Raw genomic sequence first — 13,980 nt, 5'->3', positions numbered from 1 at the left:
TTACCATTCAGCCTGTAACTGAAGATTGTTCTTCAGCATGGTGTTTTTTTTGGAGGGAAGGGGGGAGATGTTTATTCTAGAGATCATCTGTCTGAATTATATGTTCAGAGTTTTTTCTTCTCTTCCATGGGAATCACACCTTAGGCAGTATATCCTAATTCCATTTCAACACAAAATGGTTTTCTCTTGAGATTTGTTCTGTCAGATCTCCCTCCAAAGGAACATGTTCTGCAGGACTCTAAAACTGAATACTACTGAAAACATTAACTGTTGGAGGATATATTTATTTACTTATGCATAGTGAATTTTTAAAAATGTTAGTAACATTATTGTTGCTGTTCTGGAAATAAGAGTTCAACAGAACTAATTGTGAAGGTACATGATGCTCTAGTCATATGTTTGGGAAAGGGGTGGGTTTTATGGTTTTCAAGTCAGTGAGCAAGAAACCTAAGGTGTTTCCCATCCGTGAGATTTGCTGTTGTTCCTAAGGTCACAGATCATGCCACTTACTCTCCTGGTAACATAATTCTGTCTCAGCTTCCTTGCACATTGCTCCCTGATATATAAAACAAGTGATAGTATGTTGTAGAGTTGTTTATGAAAACATACAATGCTTTTAAAGAATATCTTCCCTCTTTTGTCAGTAGAAAAATTCAATATTTATCAAGGAGATAACATATTAAGAAAAACCATGATGTTGAAAACTGCATGTACAGCTAGCTGTAGCTTAATTTCTTTTTAATGGTAACTGTAGCCCTCCTCATTTAGCGGACAACAGGAATACTGAAGCAGAAGCTGCATTCCGTTTGGGTCTGGCATATCATGAAGCTGGAGAAGAAGACACCTCAATATTGGTAAGTTTATCTGATAAGTGTTTTCTAGAGCAATCCTAAGCAAAGTTACACCCTTCTAAGTCCATTGAAGGGCTTGGGCTTAGAAGGCTGTAACTCTTCGATTGCATTGCTGCAGTCTTCCTTCTGAGGCATTCGCTAATCTATAGAAATTATTACTGAAATGCAGTCCATAAAGTTCCTCTTGAGGCTTTCAAACCCTTTTCTTAATGTTTTGTTTTGTTTCTTAAATTGGTGGACTAGATCATTCCTTTGAGTAGCAACTCTTGTGCCACATCTCAAACTGTCTGTGAAACTTCCTTGAGTTTCAGGACGGCTTCCCAGGATAATGTGTATTGGGCAGGGGTGCGTGTGTGGAAATGTGTTTTAAAAGAATAAAACACAAAAAGAACCATTGGGCACCTGCTGTTATTTGTTGCATTCTTGTCCTGCAAAAAATCTGCCATGCAGATTAGCTTTGGATTTCACACATTAACAGATCACTTCAGGATACAATGGTTCCATATTAACATACCACACCCTCATTAGCACATTATCTTGTTACTTACAGAACAATGATTAGCACATTACCTTTGATACTTTTTGCAGGACAGTGATTCAGCTCAACCCAGCCCCTTTCTGACTGAATATCACTCTTCCTACACACTTGACACTGATAGACACTGTCCTTCAATGTTACTCCTCTGAAGATGCCTGCCACTGCTGCTGGCGAAACGTCAGGAAAGAAAATACCAAGACCACGGTTACACAGCCCGGATAACCTACAAGAACCAATGCATGGCTATTGTTGACTGTAGTCTTTGTTAGTCTGGAGGTTTTCAGGACAGGAAGCCAAGCCTTATTCATTCTTAAACTCTCTTCTTTTCTGTTAAAGTTGTGCTGATGTTTATGAATTTCAATGGCTTCTCTGTGCAATCTGACAAGCCATTGAAATTCATAAACATCAGCACAACTTTAACAGAAAAGAAGAGAGTTTAAGAATGAATAAGGCTTGGCTTCCTGTCCTGAAAACCTCCAGACTAACAAAGACTACAGTCCACAATAGCCATGCAGATTAGCTTTGGTTTCCCACATTTAACAGATTACTTCAGGATACAATGGTTCCATATTAACATACCACACCCTCATTAACACATTATCTTGATACTTACAGGACAATGATTAGCACATTAGCTTTGATACTTTTTGCAGGACAATGATTCAGCTCAAACCCAACCCCTTTCTGACTATATATTACTCTTCCTACACACTTGACACTGAGAGACACTGTCCTTCAGTGTTACTCCTCTGAAGATGCCTGCCACTGCTGCTGGCGAAACGTCAGGAAAGAAAATACCAAGACCACGGTTATACAGCCCGGATAACCTACAAGAACCAATGAACTCTGACCTTGAAAGCCTTCGACAATACTGACCTCGATGGACCAGTGGTCTAATTGAGTATACGGCAGCTTCATGTGTTCAAATAGTGCTAACAGTGTGCTAGGTGCTTTGCAGAGCATAAAGTTGCAATTCCTGTCCAAAAAGACTTAGGATAGCAATCTGGCAAAGATCTGGGTTTTAACAATGTACGTTTCAAATAAAGCGAGCAAAATAATAGTTGAATGGTGATTTGATAAAGTCAAAGTGAATCCTCAGGAAATACTGTGTAAAAGAAGTGAGCCGCAAAGAAGGAAGGGAAAGTGATTTGATGAATAGAGATAGGAAGGATATTCCATGCTTTTAAAGTAGCATAATTAAAGTAATAAAGAACAGGAGTGGAAGAAAATAACAAATAGGGCAGGCATTACATCAGATTATGCAGAACAGAGGAAATGAAAACAAATGAAAGAGAGATTGCTAAACATCTGGAAGGAGGCTAAGCTAAAACCCTCTCGCTAATACATTTGATTTCTACATGAAGGATGTTTTTGACTTTGGAACATTGGATTCTCCACTTGTATTTTGAAGTAGTAGAGAGGTGAGGACTTATCACATGCTTTTTTGTGAAGGTGTAAATCAGACCGTCATTATTTATTTTTATTTTATTTATTTAAAACACTTCTAGGCCGCCTTTCCGCTCCCATAGGGTACCCAAGACAGTGAACATGTAAACATGTTAACATTAAAACATATGAGACGTTAAAACAACATTTAAAACAAAGCACGTATAAAATAATTGAATAAAAGCAATAAATACATATAAATACATAATAACCCAACCAGGGAGGAGGACCAATAACAGTTAGTAGGAGAATAACAAACAAAGGCCATTAATTCGTGGCTGTTTTTGCATTTGTTTGTCCCTGTCATATCTCACACCTTCCAATCCCGCATTCAGAAAATTGAACACATGGGGACAGGAGACAGGGACAAACAAATGAGGAAGGGGCAGCAGCAGCAGCGGCCCTTTTCTGCCTCCGGACCCGCGCCTCTCTCTCCCCCTCTCTTCCCGCACCCTCCTCCCCTAGCACCAGTACCAGCAGGGGTTTCAGCCCACCTCAAAGCAGGCTCCAGCCGGCAACCTGGAGCCCCACAGTCAGAGGCGAAGTGGCAGCAGCGGCTCTGTTGTGTCGCTTTTGCTCGGCGTTGGCGCAGGAAGGAGCCACTGCTTCACCAGCAACACCAAACACTTCCATCTGACGCATTTGGGGGACGCCTTTGCTGGGTGCCGCTGCTTCGCTGGCAACGCAGCATGCTTCCAGCCACTGATGCCTCCACCCGGCAAAGGTGACCCCCGAATGCGCCATCTGGAAGTGCTTGGCATTGCCGGCAAAGCAGCGGGTCCTTCCTGAGCCAACGCCAAGCACTTCCACAAGACACAAACAGGGTCACCTTTGCTGGGAAGGAGCCCCTGCCGCCGCTTCGCCTCTGACTGTGGGGCTCCGGGCTGTAGGCTGAAGCCTGCTTTGAGGTGGGCTCAAACACCAGCTGGTGCTGGGGGCAGGGGGGAGGAGAGAGTGGAAAGAGAGAGAGGCATGGGACCGGGGGGGTGTAAACAAACAACTGCCGCTGCTGCTGCTGCCACTGGGATCAAGCAGTGGCTTCTCCCACAGGGGAGTTTACCAGCTTCCGCAAACGCACCAGCAAACTGCCGTGGCTTCAGTGAAGCAGCCATTTATATCATGACAATGCAGGACTTTGAAAACCTGTAGAAGTCCCAGAAATGGGTGGGACAATCTAGCAGCCGGGCAACAATGATGCTGGCTGACTTGCAAAATTCGCCACATTTGTGGGAACAAAATGGCCATACGTTAACTGCCAAACAATACAAAAAAGTCTCCACCTGCTGTTGGATGATAGAAGGACACAGACGAATCTTGCTGGGGAGAGAGTTCCAGCGTTTTGGTGCCATGGCAAAGAAGGAACTTTCTTGGATGGCCATCTGTTTAGCTTCAGAAGACAGGTAGGTTCATATAGGAGAAGGTGCTCCTTCAGGTATGCTGGGCTTTAAATGTCAATAACAGCATCTTAAATTGTGCCCTGAAGCAAATTAAGAGCCTGTGTAGATGGAACCCTACAAGATGCTCAGGGATTTAGAGACAGACGTTGTGATCGCTCTGATGTGTAAATTGTGTAGCTAAATTCAAAGTGAACTTAAAGATTTCAGCTCATGGAGACAAAGGCTTACAGACCCACTTTGTCGAACTGTACCGTTCAATCTTCTTCATGTTAGTTCGTAGTAGATATAGTTGTACAAACATTTAAAATTGACTTCATTCTGAAGAAGAGATAAAAGCAGAGTTTTGGTTAAGTCCTCATTTTCTAGCAATACAGTGAACATACAGATGACGTAAAATGATAAAATTCAAGCCCAAGAGCTATATTCTGTGGGAGTGATTGAAGGTATTTTGAACTGCAGACTTTCTTCAATTAGTGCTCCAAAACAGATTTGGAAATTTATTTAGTGTGTGCTATTGCATAACAGGACTCACTAAATCTGATTTCTTGGGGTTCTTTTAAAGGACAGACCAGCTCAAAACCTTTTTCATCCCCCTTCTTTTAAAATAATTTCTCATGAGTGCCATACATATTTGTTAAGATAATAAACAAACTGATAGAGCTAAAAATCTGCATGCACATTTTTTTTTCAGTTCTAGGAACACTTTGCTCAAAATAGGAGCATAGGTTCCCTTCATTGAAACCAAACCATCATCTCTGATGGCTATTACAATTCTTAATAAGCTATAAGCAGAATTGTTATCCTTAAGCATAAACCTATTTTTTTTTATTTTACAGGAATTAGAATATGGAGAGGGTGAATTAGAAGCAGCAGCTGTTCCTCAGTTTAGTCCTTAATGCATTACTTTTATACTAATGTGTAATTCTAAATGGTATACCTTTTTATAGTATTTCTATAGAAAAGCTTAATCATAGCTATAATGTGAGTTTTTTTCATTTTATCAAGCAGAAAGAAGTACACAATCTATCATGGAGATTAGTGTAGAAATAGGAATTGTTTTAAAGGTTCTTTAAATTTTCAGCAGTGATCAATATATACGTCAGTAAAATACCAAAAGTTTTCAGTGAGGTTTACTATCCAATTAGAAATCATTGGCTAAATTTTACCCTTCTGTTCTCAGTTTAATGGTCTCTTTATCCAAGGGGAGCTCAGATGCTTACAGAGATGAAATCATTGCAGTCGGCTCCCAGAGGACCAGTGGTTATCATTACTTGTAATGTGCAGAACAATACAGCTAGGAGCCAGTTTGCCACATGGTAATGTGTAGTTCATCACCAGTTTCTGTAGCATGCTAAAGGGGTCTTGCCACACAGCATGGGACTATTTAGGTGTACACTTGGGGGTCTCAGCAGTTATTTTCCTGCTTTGCATCACAGTTTTCATCTTCTTTATCCCTTTGTCCTGTGGCCCACCTCAGGCAGTCTCCTTCAGGGGGAATCTAAAGGGAGCAGCTTTTTCAGATACTGTTTCCTCCAATTGTTGCCTGTTGGTTCTTTTTGCAATTTAGTTTGCTACTCCCCTCTCTTAATTCAGACTGTATGGAAAGCATACATTCAAGGTCATCACCTAATACATTAATTTAAAGGCTACAGCCTTTAAAAATACAAACCTTGTCTTCAGTGTGAATTTAAAAAAAATAGAGTAGGGTGTTTTCCCTGGAACTGGGTTGTGTGTACAAGGCCATGTAAAGTAGATGATATTTAGGTCATTAATAGGACAGTCTGTTCCTTGTCTAGTCAGAACAAATCCTAATGTTTTGTGCTCCATTTTCAAATTTTGCCTAGTTCTAGCTGAAATCAGACTGGGATTGAGTTTTTGGTAGTGGTTGACAAATGATCTCCCCTTGGCTCAGAATTTGGCTCACCTCATATGAACTATTTTTCAAAATAAGAGTCAGAAAATAGATCTTTTTGTCCAAGGCCAGTTCTGGAATTCATAGCCTGTCACTCTCTCGAAGACATCATTAGAAACATGACTGTATCCAAATTCCTCTCTCTACTCTTCCCCACAAGCCAGACATACTCTGGTGTGTGTGCCCTATCTGTGAGCTCTTTAGCCTTACCTTGAGCCTTTCCTTTCACTGAAAATTTACCCAGTGGCAGAGGCAATTGAGTAGTTTCTATTTTTTCCCTGGTTTTTGAAATGCTTAAATAGGCACCACAGACACTTCTAAATATGGCTTTGCAGGGCACCTGAGTATTTAGCTAAGTCATCTTGTGTTCTGGAAACCACATGTCCAAGGACATGTGCCTGAGATATTGGTGGAAGAGGGCAGAACTCTGTTGCTTACTAAGGATGGGGAGGCTGTAAAGAATTCCAGCCTCCTGACAATCCTCCATGCAGGCAGATAAGCTCGATTTGGTGTCCAGCAACTCTACCCCTCGTGTTACTGGCACAGCTGATGCTGAATATGTGAGCAGGAGATGGGAATAGGAGAAAAAGGGGGCAGGTTTTTTCCTTTTGTTAACCTGGCCTCTACTCTTTCAAATTATGAGAACCAGGAGGAGGCAAGTGGCTGTTGTACAGAGAGTAGCAGGGATGGCAACAACCGCTACTATTTCTCCAGAGGTAGAAGCTCTAAAAGGCAAAGGGAACTTCATGCCCCATCCATCTACCAATTAACAAGTGAGTGGTGACATTCTTCCAGGAAAGATTTTGCAGAGAATCCACCTCTTGCAGTCCTACACTATTTATTGTATTTGCTATTTATAGTCTGCCTTTCTCACTGAGACTCAAGGTGGATTACACAGTGTAAGTTAATACAATTAACAGAATGGAATGTCCAATAAACAATATAATAGGATTGACATTGCAGAAATCTGGAACCAAAACCAAAAAATGCCAAAGCATACACTGTGAATGAGACAAAATAAATTCAATTATATTACAAATCCTTGCCACAAGCAATATAATGAATGTTGTAGTACAAGCCAAAACTATATATAGAAATTCACATTATAGAAAATCTTGCATGCAAATACAGGAATCTGGATGTACTGTGGTCTCATATTACATTTCTTCAGTATGTAGATACTTTCCTGTATACAGGCAGAATACACTTTCAGCTGAAAAGTTTCACAGTACTCTCAGTAATTTGTAAAACTGGAAATCCTCAGGCTTTTTGTATGCTTATAGAATCAGCATGTAAGTGTGTAACAACCAGCAAGTTAACTCTTAAGAAGTCTGGAAGCACCTAGAAATCTGAACAGAAGTGATACAAAGCATAAGCATTAACATGATGCATTGAATGATGCAGAAATTGCATAGTAGGATCATACTTACAGCAACAGACAGCCCAAATCACAGTTATCAACATTTATATATTGGGATAGCAAATTCTTGGCCTCTGAGGTAAATGTTCTGCCTTTGTATTTTTCTTGTAATACTACATCTGCTGAGCCTGGGCTTCCTTTGGGGTTTCCTGTTCCTATAGCATGTGTTCCAGAGGCTCAGTGATCGGAATGGCTCTGCAGTTATGGGCATAGGTTACAGTGATGCCAGATATGGACTCTTTGGAAACTTTTTGGGACCTCTCTCACTTTCAGCAATAAATCTTTCCATACGGAGATCCAAAAAACAGTCCATTACCTTCATGTAGGTCTTCGAAGTCACCATACGCAGTCAGGCATCGTAGGGACAAGGTCTGGAGAAGGAAGTACACTCTGCCTGGAGATGTTCAGTGAGAGCTGCTGGGAGCAGCTGACTAGAGAATCCAATAATAAAATTGGCCTGTAAGTATACAGTTAGCCCCATGGCACAGAGTGGTAAGCTGCAGGACTGCAGTCCAAGCTCTGCTCACAACCTGAGTTCGATCCCAACAGAAGTTGGTTTCAGGTAGCCTGCTGATCTTAGTGCCTGACTTCTACCGGCCTGACTTTATTTCTTTCCTCTGCCCTGGACTGTCTTGTGGATTCCTGACTTCTTAGCTTGACCTTGGCCATGGGTTCTGTTGTGCCCTGTCAACTTGTGGCTTACAGTTTGTCTAACTGATCCTTTGCCCTATTGTGATGTTGGGAGTGCAATCCCAGGTGGTCACGCTGCACTCTTTTCTCTAGTCAATTCAGGGTGCATGTCCCAAACATTTGTGGACCAACTCAGGTCATCCAAATGTTTTTATTTAAATGTAAACGATTTGGCAACAGTTAATGCGTTATAATGTGCTTAATGATGATACATTACTAAAGAGCAGTGTTTTCACCAATGTTATAAAATTTAGCTTAATATCCAAACATGCTGGTATTCCTTATCTAATGTGACTACAAGTGGGTCTGTCCAAATAATATACTTTCTTGTGTTTATTACGGTTTTACACTTTCAAGGTTTTATTTTTTTCCTTGCCTCTGAGGGTAAAAATTAAATTCATTATATCCCAACATTTGATTCAAATGGCCTTTCAAGGTGTCTCACAAAATTAATGAAAATAATGAGCTTATCACAGTCATTTCCTTTGCTCACAATAGTCTTTTATTTCAAGGGGACCCCCCACACACACTCACACACGGCATGTCCTGGAACTATTACTCTATTTTGCAGTTAAAAACAAGATGTGTTTTTCAGCTTTAGTGCCATAGAGGGTTGTATTCCTTAAGTCTGCATGCAGAGAAAGGCAGAATAAGTTTGCACACTAGACAACCAGGGGCTACAGTTGGCTCATACTCCAAATAATCACATTATTTACTTGGGATGAAACAGCCCCAGTTGCTGAAACAAGCTTCTTATAAATGGAAGTACCACTGGAACAGCTTCCACTGCCCCTCTTTCTCTAAGGGGAGTTCCATGCTCATAGGGACTCTGGGGGAAGCTATCACAGGACACATAAGGTATAGCGATTTTCAATTCTTTCTCAATTATTGGGTATACTTGCAAATTTTCTTATAGACAATGAAAATATTTATACTGTTAAATTCCATGAGTATGCCAATTAGTGCAATTTTATATGCTGCCTAAGTTATAAATGATGTTTTTTAGGTTAAATCGCTAAAATAAGTTTAGATTTAATAGTAAAGTATTTCAATTTCCCACCAAATTTCTGGGGTTGGGCGTTGGGGAGGGTGTTGTCTGTAGCTTCGATATTTCGCATAATTTTACATCTCTAGACTTGGGAATCTTGTATAATTCTCTTTTCTTTGTGTCCCCCCCTCCTTAGAAATTCCCAAAGGTGTCTGTCTCCTTGTTCTCATGCATTACTTGCTGTCTGGCTACTGTCTTTGGGATTGCAAGGAAGTAGATATGATGGTCACCTGGAATTGTTGCTTTCCTCTGTTGGGCATGCCATTATTATCTTTCTTCAGTCATCTGGATTTAGTTTTTAATAAATTCTATTCATTGCCTTACAGACCCTTCAAGTCATGGAAGTACAAGGCTTGAAGGAGCTGAATGTTATATTAAAGGCATGTTCATATGCCCACATTTTCCCATACCAGATCAATTCAAACTACAATTTGTATCCTAATACCAATTCTCTACAAAAATTAGGGTTGCCTCCACATGTAGACATGCACTGAAAGAATGAGAAAAGCTCATCTTTTGCCTGTCTAATCGTCCTGTTTGTATGCTTAAAAGAGTGCTTGAAAGTGTCTTAAGGAGTAATTTGCCTTTGCTAAATGATCTTTTGTATGCATCTTTAGTTTGATCTTGGCACTGAAGTCATAACACATTCATAGCACGTCAGTGAACAGATTCCTTCAAGACAAGTAATTAGTTAGTAAGAATAAATCTACCTTTCTTACGCCAGTTCTGTGCTCAAGGAGTTCTGATGACTAATCCTACGGCCACTTCCCCTTAGATGTTTTACTGTTGTGCAAAGAGTTAGACGATGGTCTTGTCAGCATTAAAATGTTTTCAGGCTGGAATAGTCTGCTGATACAGATTCGTAGAATAGGACTAAATTATAATGAGTTCCAGCCAGTTCTGTACTTTAGAAGGACTTAATTTACATCTGACAGATAAGCATTCATGTGTTGTGAGGGTAAGATTTGTAAAACACTTTTTGCGTTGTACAATCATTATATTATTTATAACGATCCGTATCTAAGCTGTTAGTAAAAACTTCCTGGGAAGGCACAGCATTTGAGGAAAAAACATACAGGTGATCTGGAGTTACAACAGGAATTACCTTGCATTCATTTATTTAAGCACCTGTAAGTGACATTTAGGAGCCCCGTGGCGCAGAGTGTTAAGCTGCAGTACTGCAGTCAAAAGCTCTGCTCAAGACCTGAGTTTGATCCCGACGGAAGTCGGTTTCAGGTAGCTGGCTCAAGGTTGACTCAGCCTTCCATCCTTCTGAGGTCGGTGAAATGAGTACCCAGCTTGCTGGGGGTAAAGGGAATATGACTGGGAAAGGCACTGGCAAACCATCTCACAAACAAAGTCTGCCTTGGAAACTTTAGGATGTGACGTCACCCCATGGGTCAGGAATGACCCAGTGCTTGCACAGAGGACCTTTACCTTTAACTGACCCTTGGTCAAAAAGAACAGCACTAGACACATTTTAAAAAGCCATTCTAAAGCATGGCATCTTTGTTCTTGGGGGTCCACAACTTTGAATGTGCACACAGCTGCTGTTCAGCAGCTCTCTAGCAAATCTCTCGTTAGCATTATTAGTCCTTACTTTTCTGCAACGTATAAATATTGAAATATTATGGCATCTTAAATTCTTGGTGAAGCAAATTAACAATCCAGGTTTCAGAGAAATCTGATGAAAACTACTGAAAGCTGTGTGTGAGAGAGAAGTGTTTCAGATCATTAAAATTACCTTTCTGTTGGCTCAAATTGTTTCAGACTTAAAGTATTCAGCCAATGTATATCGTATCTGGGGAAAATCGATCGTGTAGTTTTTAAAATCAGGGTAAAAAGATACCATTTTTACTAATTGATAGAGAAGTACTAGACACGTTCTGCAGTGCAGGTCACTTGTAGCCATTAAAAGCTGAATAAGGAGTGTGGGAGAAAGAACTAGAAACCATGTGACTTAAATCGTATAGTTTAAAATGGCTTCCATATTATTGTCTAATGATAGAGTGGCATGTGGAAGGCAAAAGAAGTGGCAGAAGGTACAGATCGAAGAGAGCTCCCATCTAGCCCTGCCTCCAGTCCTTCAGCACAGTCGCAGAACTGTGCTGCCGTGCCAAAGCAAACTACAGGCTAGTAAGGGAGGGAGGGGGAGGCTAAAAAATTGGTGGTGGGGCCATTCATCGTTATTTGGGGCCTGCTTTTTCAGGCCCCATTTACTGCCACCATTTTTTGCCAGTAAACAAAAACCTGGGTTTATTCGGCATATTGATATGCACACCCCTAGTTGTTAGTAGGTCTAATGAATACATGCAAAGGTTAAAGTGATAGTGTGCATTGACGAAATGTTTTCTACAGCTAATTATTGACCACGTAATACATGTAGTGATCAGTTGTAATCTGCAGTTTGGCAAATTTAGATTTGTTCTTCATGTGTCTTTGAGATCTTGACCATGGTTCCTTGGATGTTCTTATGACTAAATGTTCTGCCTCTGTGTTTCCAGTTTATAACATGATGGGTTTTCCAGAATATATGTCTTTCTAATACTTAAATCTTTAATAATATGTTGCATAGATGTGACTTAATGTGTAGTCCGTGTCCAGATTCACCTGCATTAGTTATGTGCTTTGCAATGACTTGGCTTTTGCTATTTGCTTGTACAGTCTAGATTGTGCTTGGTTGACCTGTTGTGGCCTGATACCATGTGTGAATGACTTTGTAACAACTACATTCCTTTAAACTCTTAAATTTGCTAAAAACAGATGATAATCAAAAGTAAAAGGAGACAGAAATAGAATCAGAAGTCTGAAAGTGTTCCTGGCACAGAGAGACAAAGAGGACTGTTATAATAACTAGTGTAAAGAAATAGAAGAGAACAACAACAAAAAAGGAAGAACAAGATATCTGTTCCACAAGATCAAAGAAATCAAAGGGAAATTTAAAGAATGGTTAGGCATGCCGAAATATCAACATAGAAATACATTGGCTGATCAGGACAAAATTAAATGAAAGATGGGAATAATACACTGAAGAACTATACAGAAGGGATTAAAGAATGATAGATTCCTTCAAAGAAGAATCTTTTGAAGAATCTGCAATTTTAGAAAGTGAAGTGAAAGCTGTACTCAAAGTTATTGGGAGAAAGAAATCACCAAGACTAGATGGGAGCTGTTTCAAGCCACAGAAATGGAGTCTTATCAAAATCTTAACAAGAATATGCCAACAAAAATGGGAAATAAAACAATGGCCCACAGACTAGAAGTGCTCAATCTACATTCCAATTCTGAAAGAAGGAGACATCAAAGAGAGCTGCAGCTATCAGACCATCATATTAATTTCTCACACTGATAAAGTGGTGTTCAAAATCTTACAAAGAAAACTGTTATGTATGGAATGAGAAATGCCAGAGGTTCAAGCTGAATTTAGAAAGTGAAGAGGCACTAAAGATCATATTACAAGTTTACATTGGCTACAGAAGCATATGAGATAATTTCAGAAGAAAATCATCTTGTGCTTTATAGATTACAGCAAAGCTTTTGACTGTGTGATCATCAAAAGCTATGGCTGGTTTTAAAGAAATGGGTGTGCCACAACATCTGATTGTTTTGATGCACAACCTATAGTCTGGATGAGAGACTACAGTTAGTACAGAATATGGAAAAACAGACTGGTCTTCAGCTAGCAAAGGCATCAGACAAGGATGTATTTTATCTATGTTCAATCTTTACGCAGAGCATACAAGGAAAGCTGGTTTAGATTTAGATGAAGGTAGAGTGAAAATTGGTGAAAGGAACATTAACAATTTGAGATATGAAGATGATACCATATTAGTGGCAGAAAGTAGTGAAGACTTGAACCGACTCCTATGTATGGGTTTGAAAGTTGGGCAGTGAAGAAACTAACAGGAAGAAAGTTGATTCATTTGAAATGTAGTGTTGGAGGAGATTTTTAAGGATACCGTGGACAACAAAAAAGACAAATGTGGGTTCTAGATCAAATCAAGCGTGAACTCTCCCTAGAAGCTAAAATGACTAAACCGAGGCGATCATACTTTTGTCACATTATGAGCAGGCAAGAGTCACTGGAAAAGACAATAATGCTGGGGAAAGGTGAAGGCAACAGTAAGGAGGAAGACCCAGTGTTTTGCCAGAGGCTGTGTTCTTGCCTGAGGCAGGGGTCCTTTAAGAAGAAGAGGAAGGAGAAGAGTTGATTTTGATATGCCAACTTTCTCTACCATTTAAGGAAGAATCAAACCAGGTTACAATCACCTTCCCCTTCCCACAACGGACACCCTGTGATGTAGGTGGGCCTGAGAGAACTCTAAGATAGCTGTGACAAGCCCAAGGTCATGCCCCAGCTGGCTTCATGTTCAGGAGTAGAGAAACCAACCTGATTCACCAGGTTAGAGTCTGCTGCTCATGTGGAGGAGTGGGGAATCAAACCCGGTTCTCCAGATTAGAGTCCACCGCTCCAAACCACTGCTCTTAACCACTATATCGCGCTGGATTTTGAGTGGTCAAAAGATGCTCAGTGAGGCAAAGTACCTCGCAAACACAAATATATTTTAATTACAGTGGAGAAAAACAAGACACAATATGCATAAAATCAGTTTGTTACATCCCTTTAGTCGTTGGGGGGCTTCCTACAGCAACAACTGTTCCCAGCAGCTCCAGGTCT

General features: G+C 40.3%; 1 protein-coding gene across 1 annotated transcript in view; it reads left to right on the top strand.

Moving 5' to 3' along the window:
* TTC29 (tetratricopeptide repeat domain 29) overlaps nt 1–13,980 on the top strand; it is a 141,329-nt gene that overhangs the window by 49,540 nt on the left and 77,809 nt on the right. The window contains exon 6 of the mRNA XM_056855043.1: nt 769–854. Coding sequence (XP_056711021.1) covers nt 769–854 — 86 coding nt within the window. The remainder of the gene's footprint in view (nt 1–768; nt 855–13,980) is intronic.

This window comes from Euleptes europaea, chromosome 9 (genome assembly GCF_029931775.1).
Source record: "Euleptes europaea isolate rEulEur1 chromosome 9, rEulEur1.hap1, whole genome shotgun sequence".
In the NCBI taxonomy this organism is placed as follows: domain Eukaryota; kingdom Metazoa; phylum Chordata; class Lepidosauria; order Squamata; family Sphaerodactylidae; genus Euleptes; species Euleptes europaea.
Note: the sequence above shows the minus strand (reverse complement) of the source record. Positions and strands in the feature narration are given on the sequence as shown.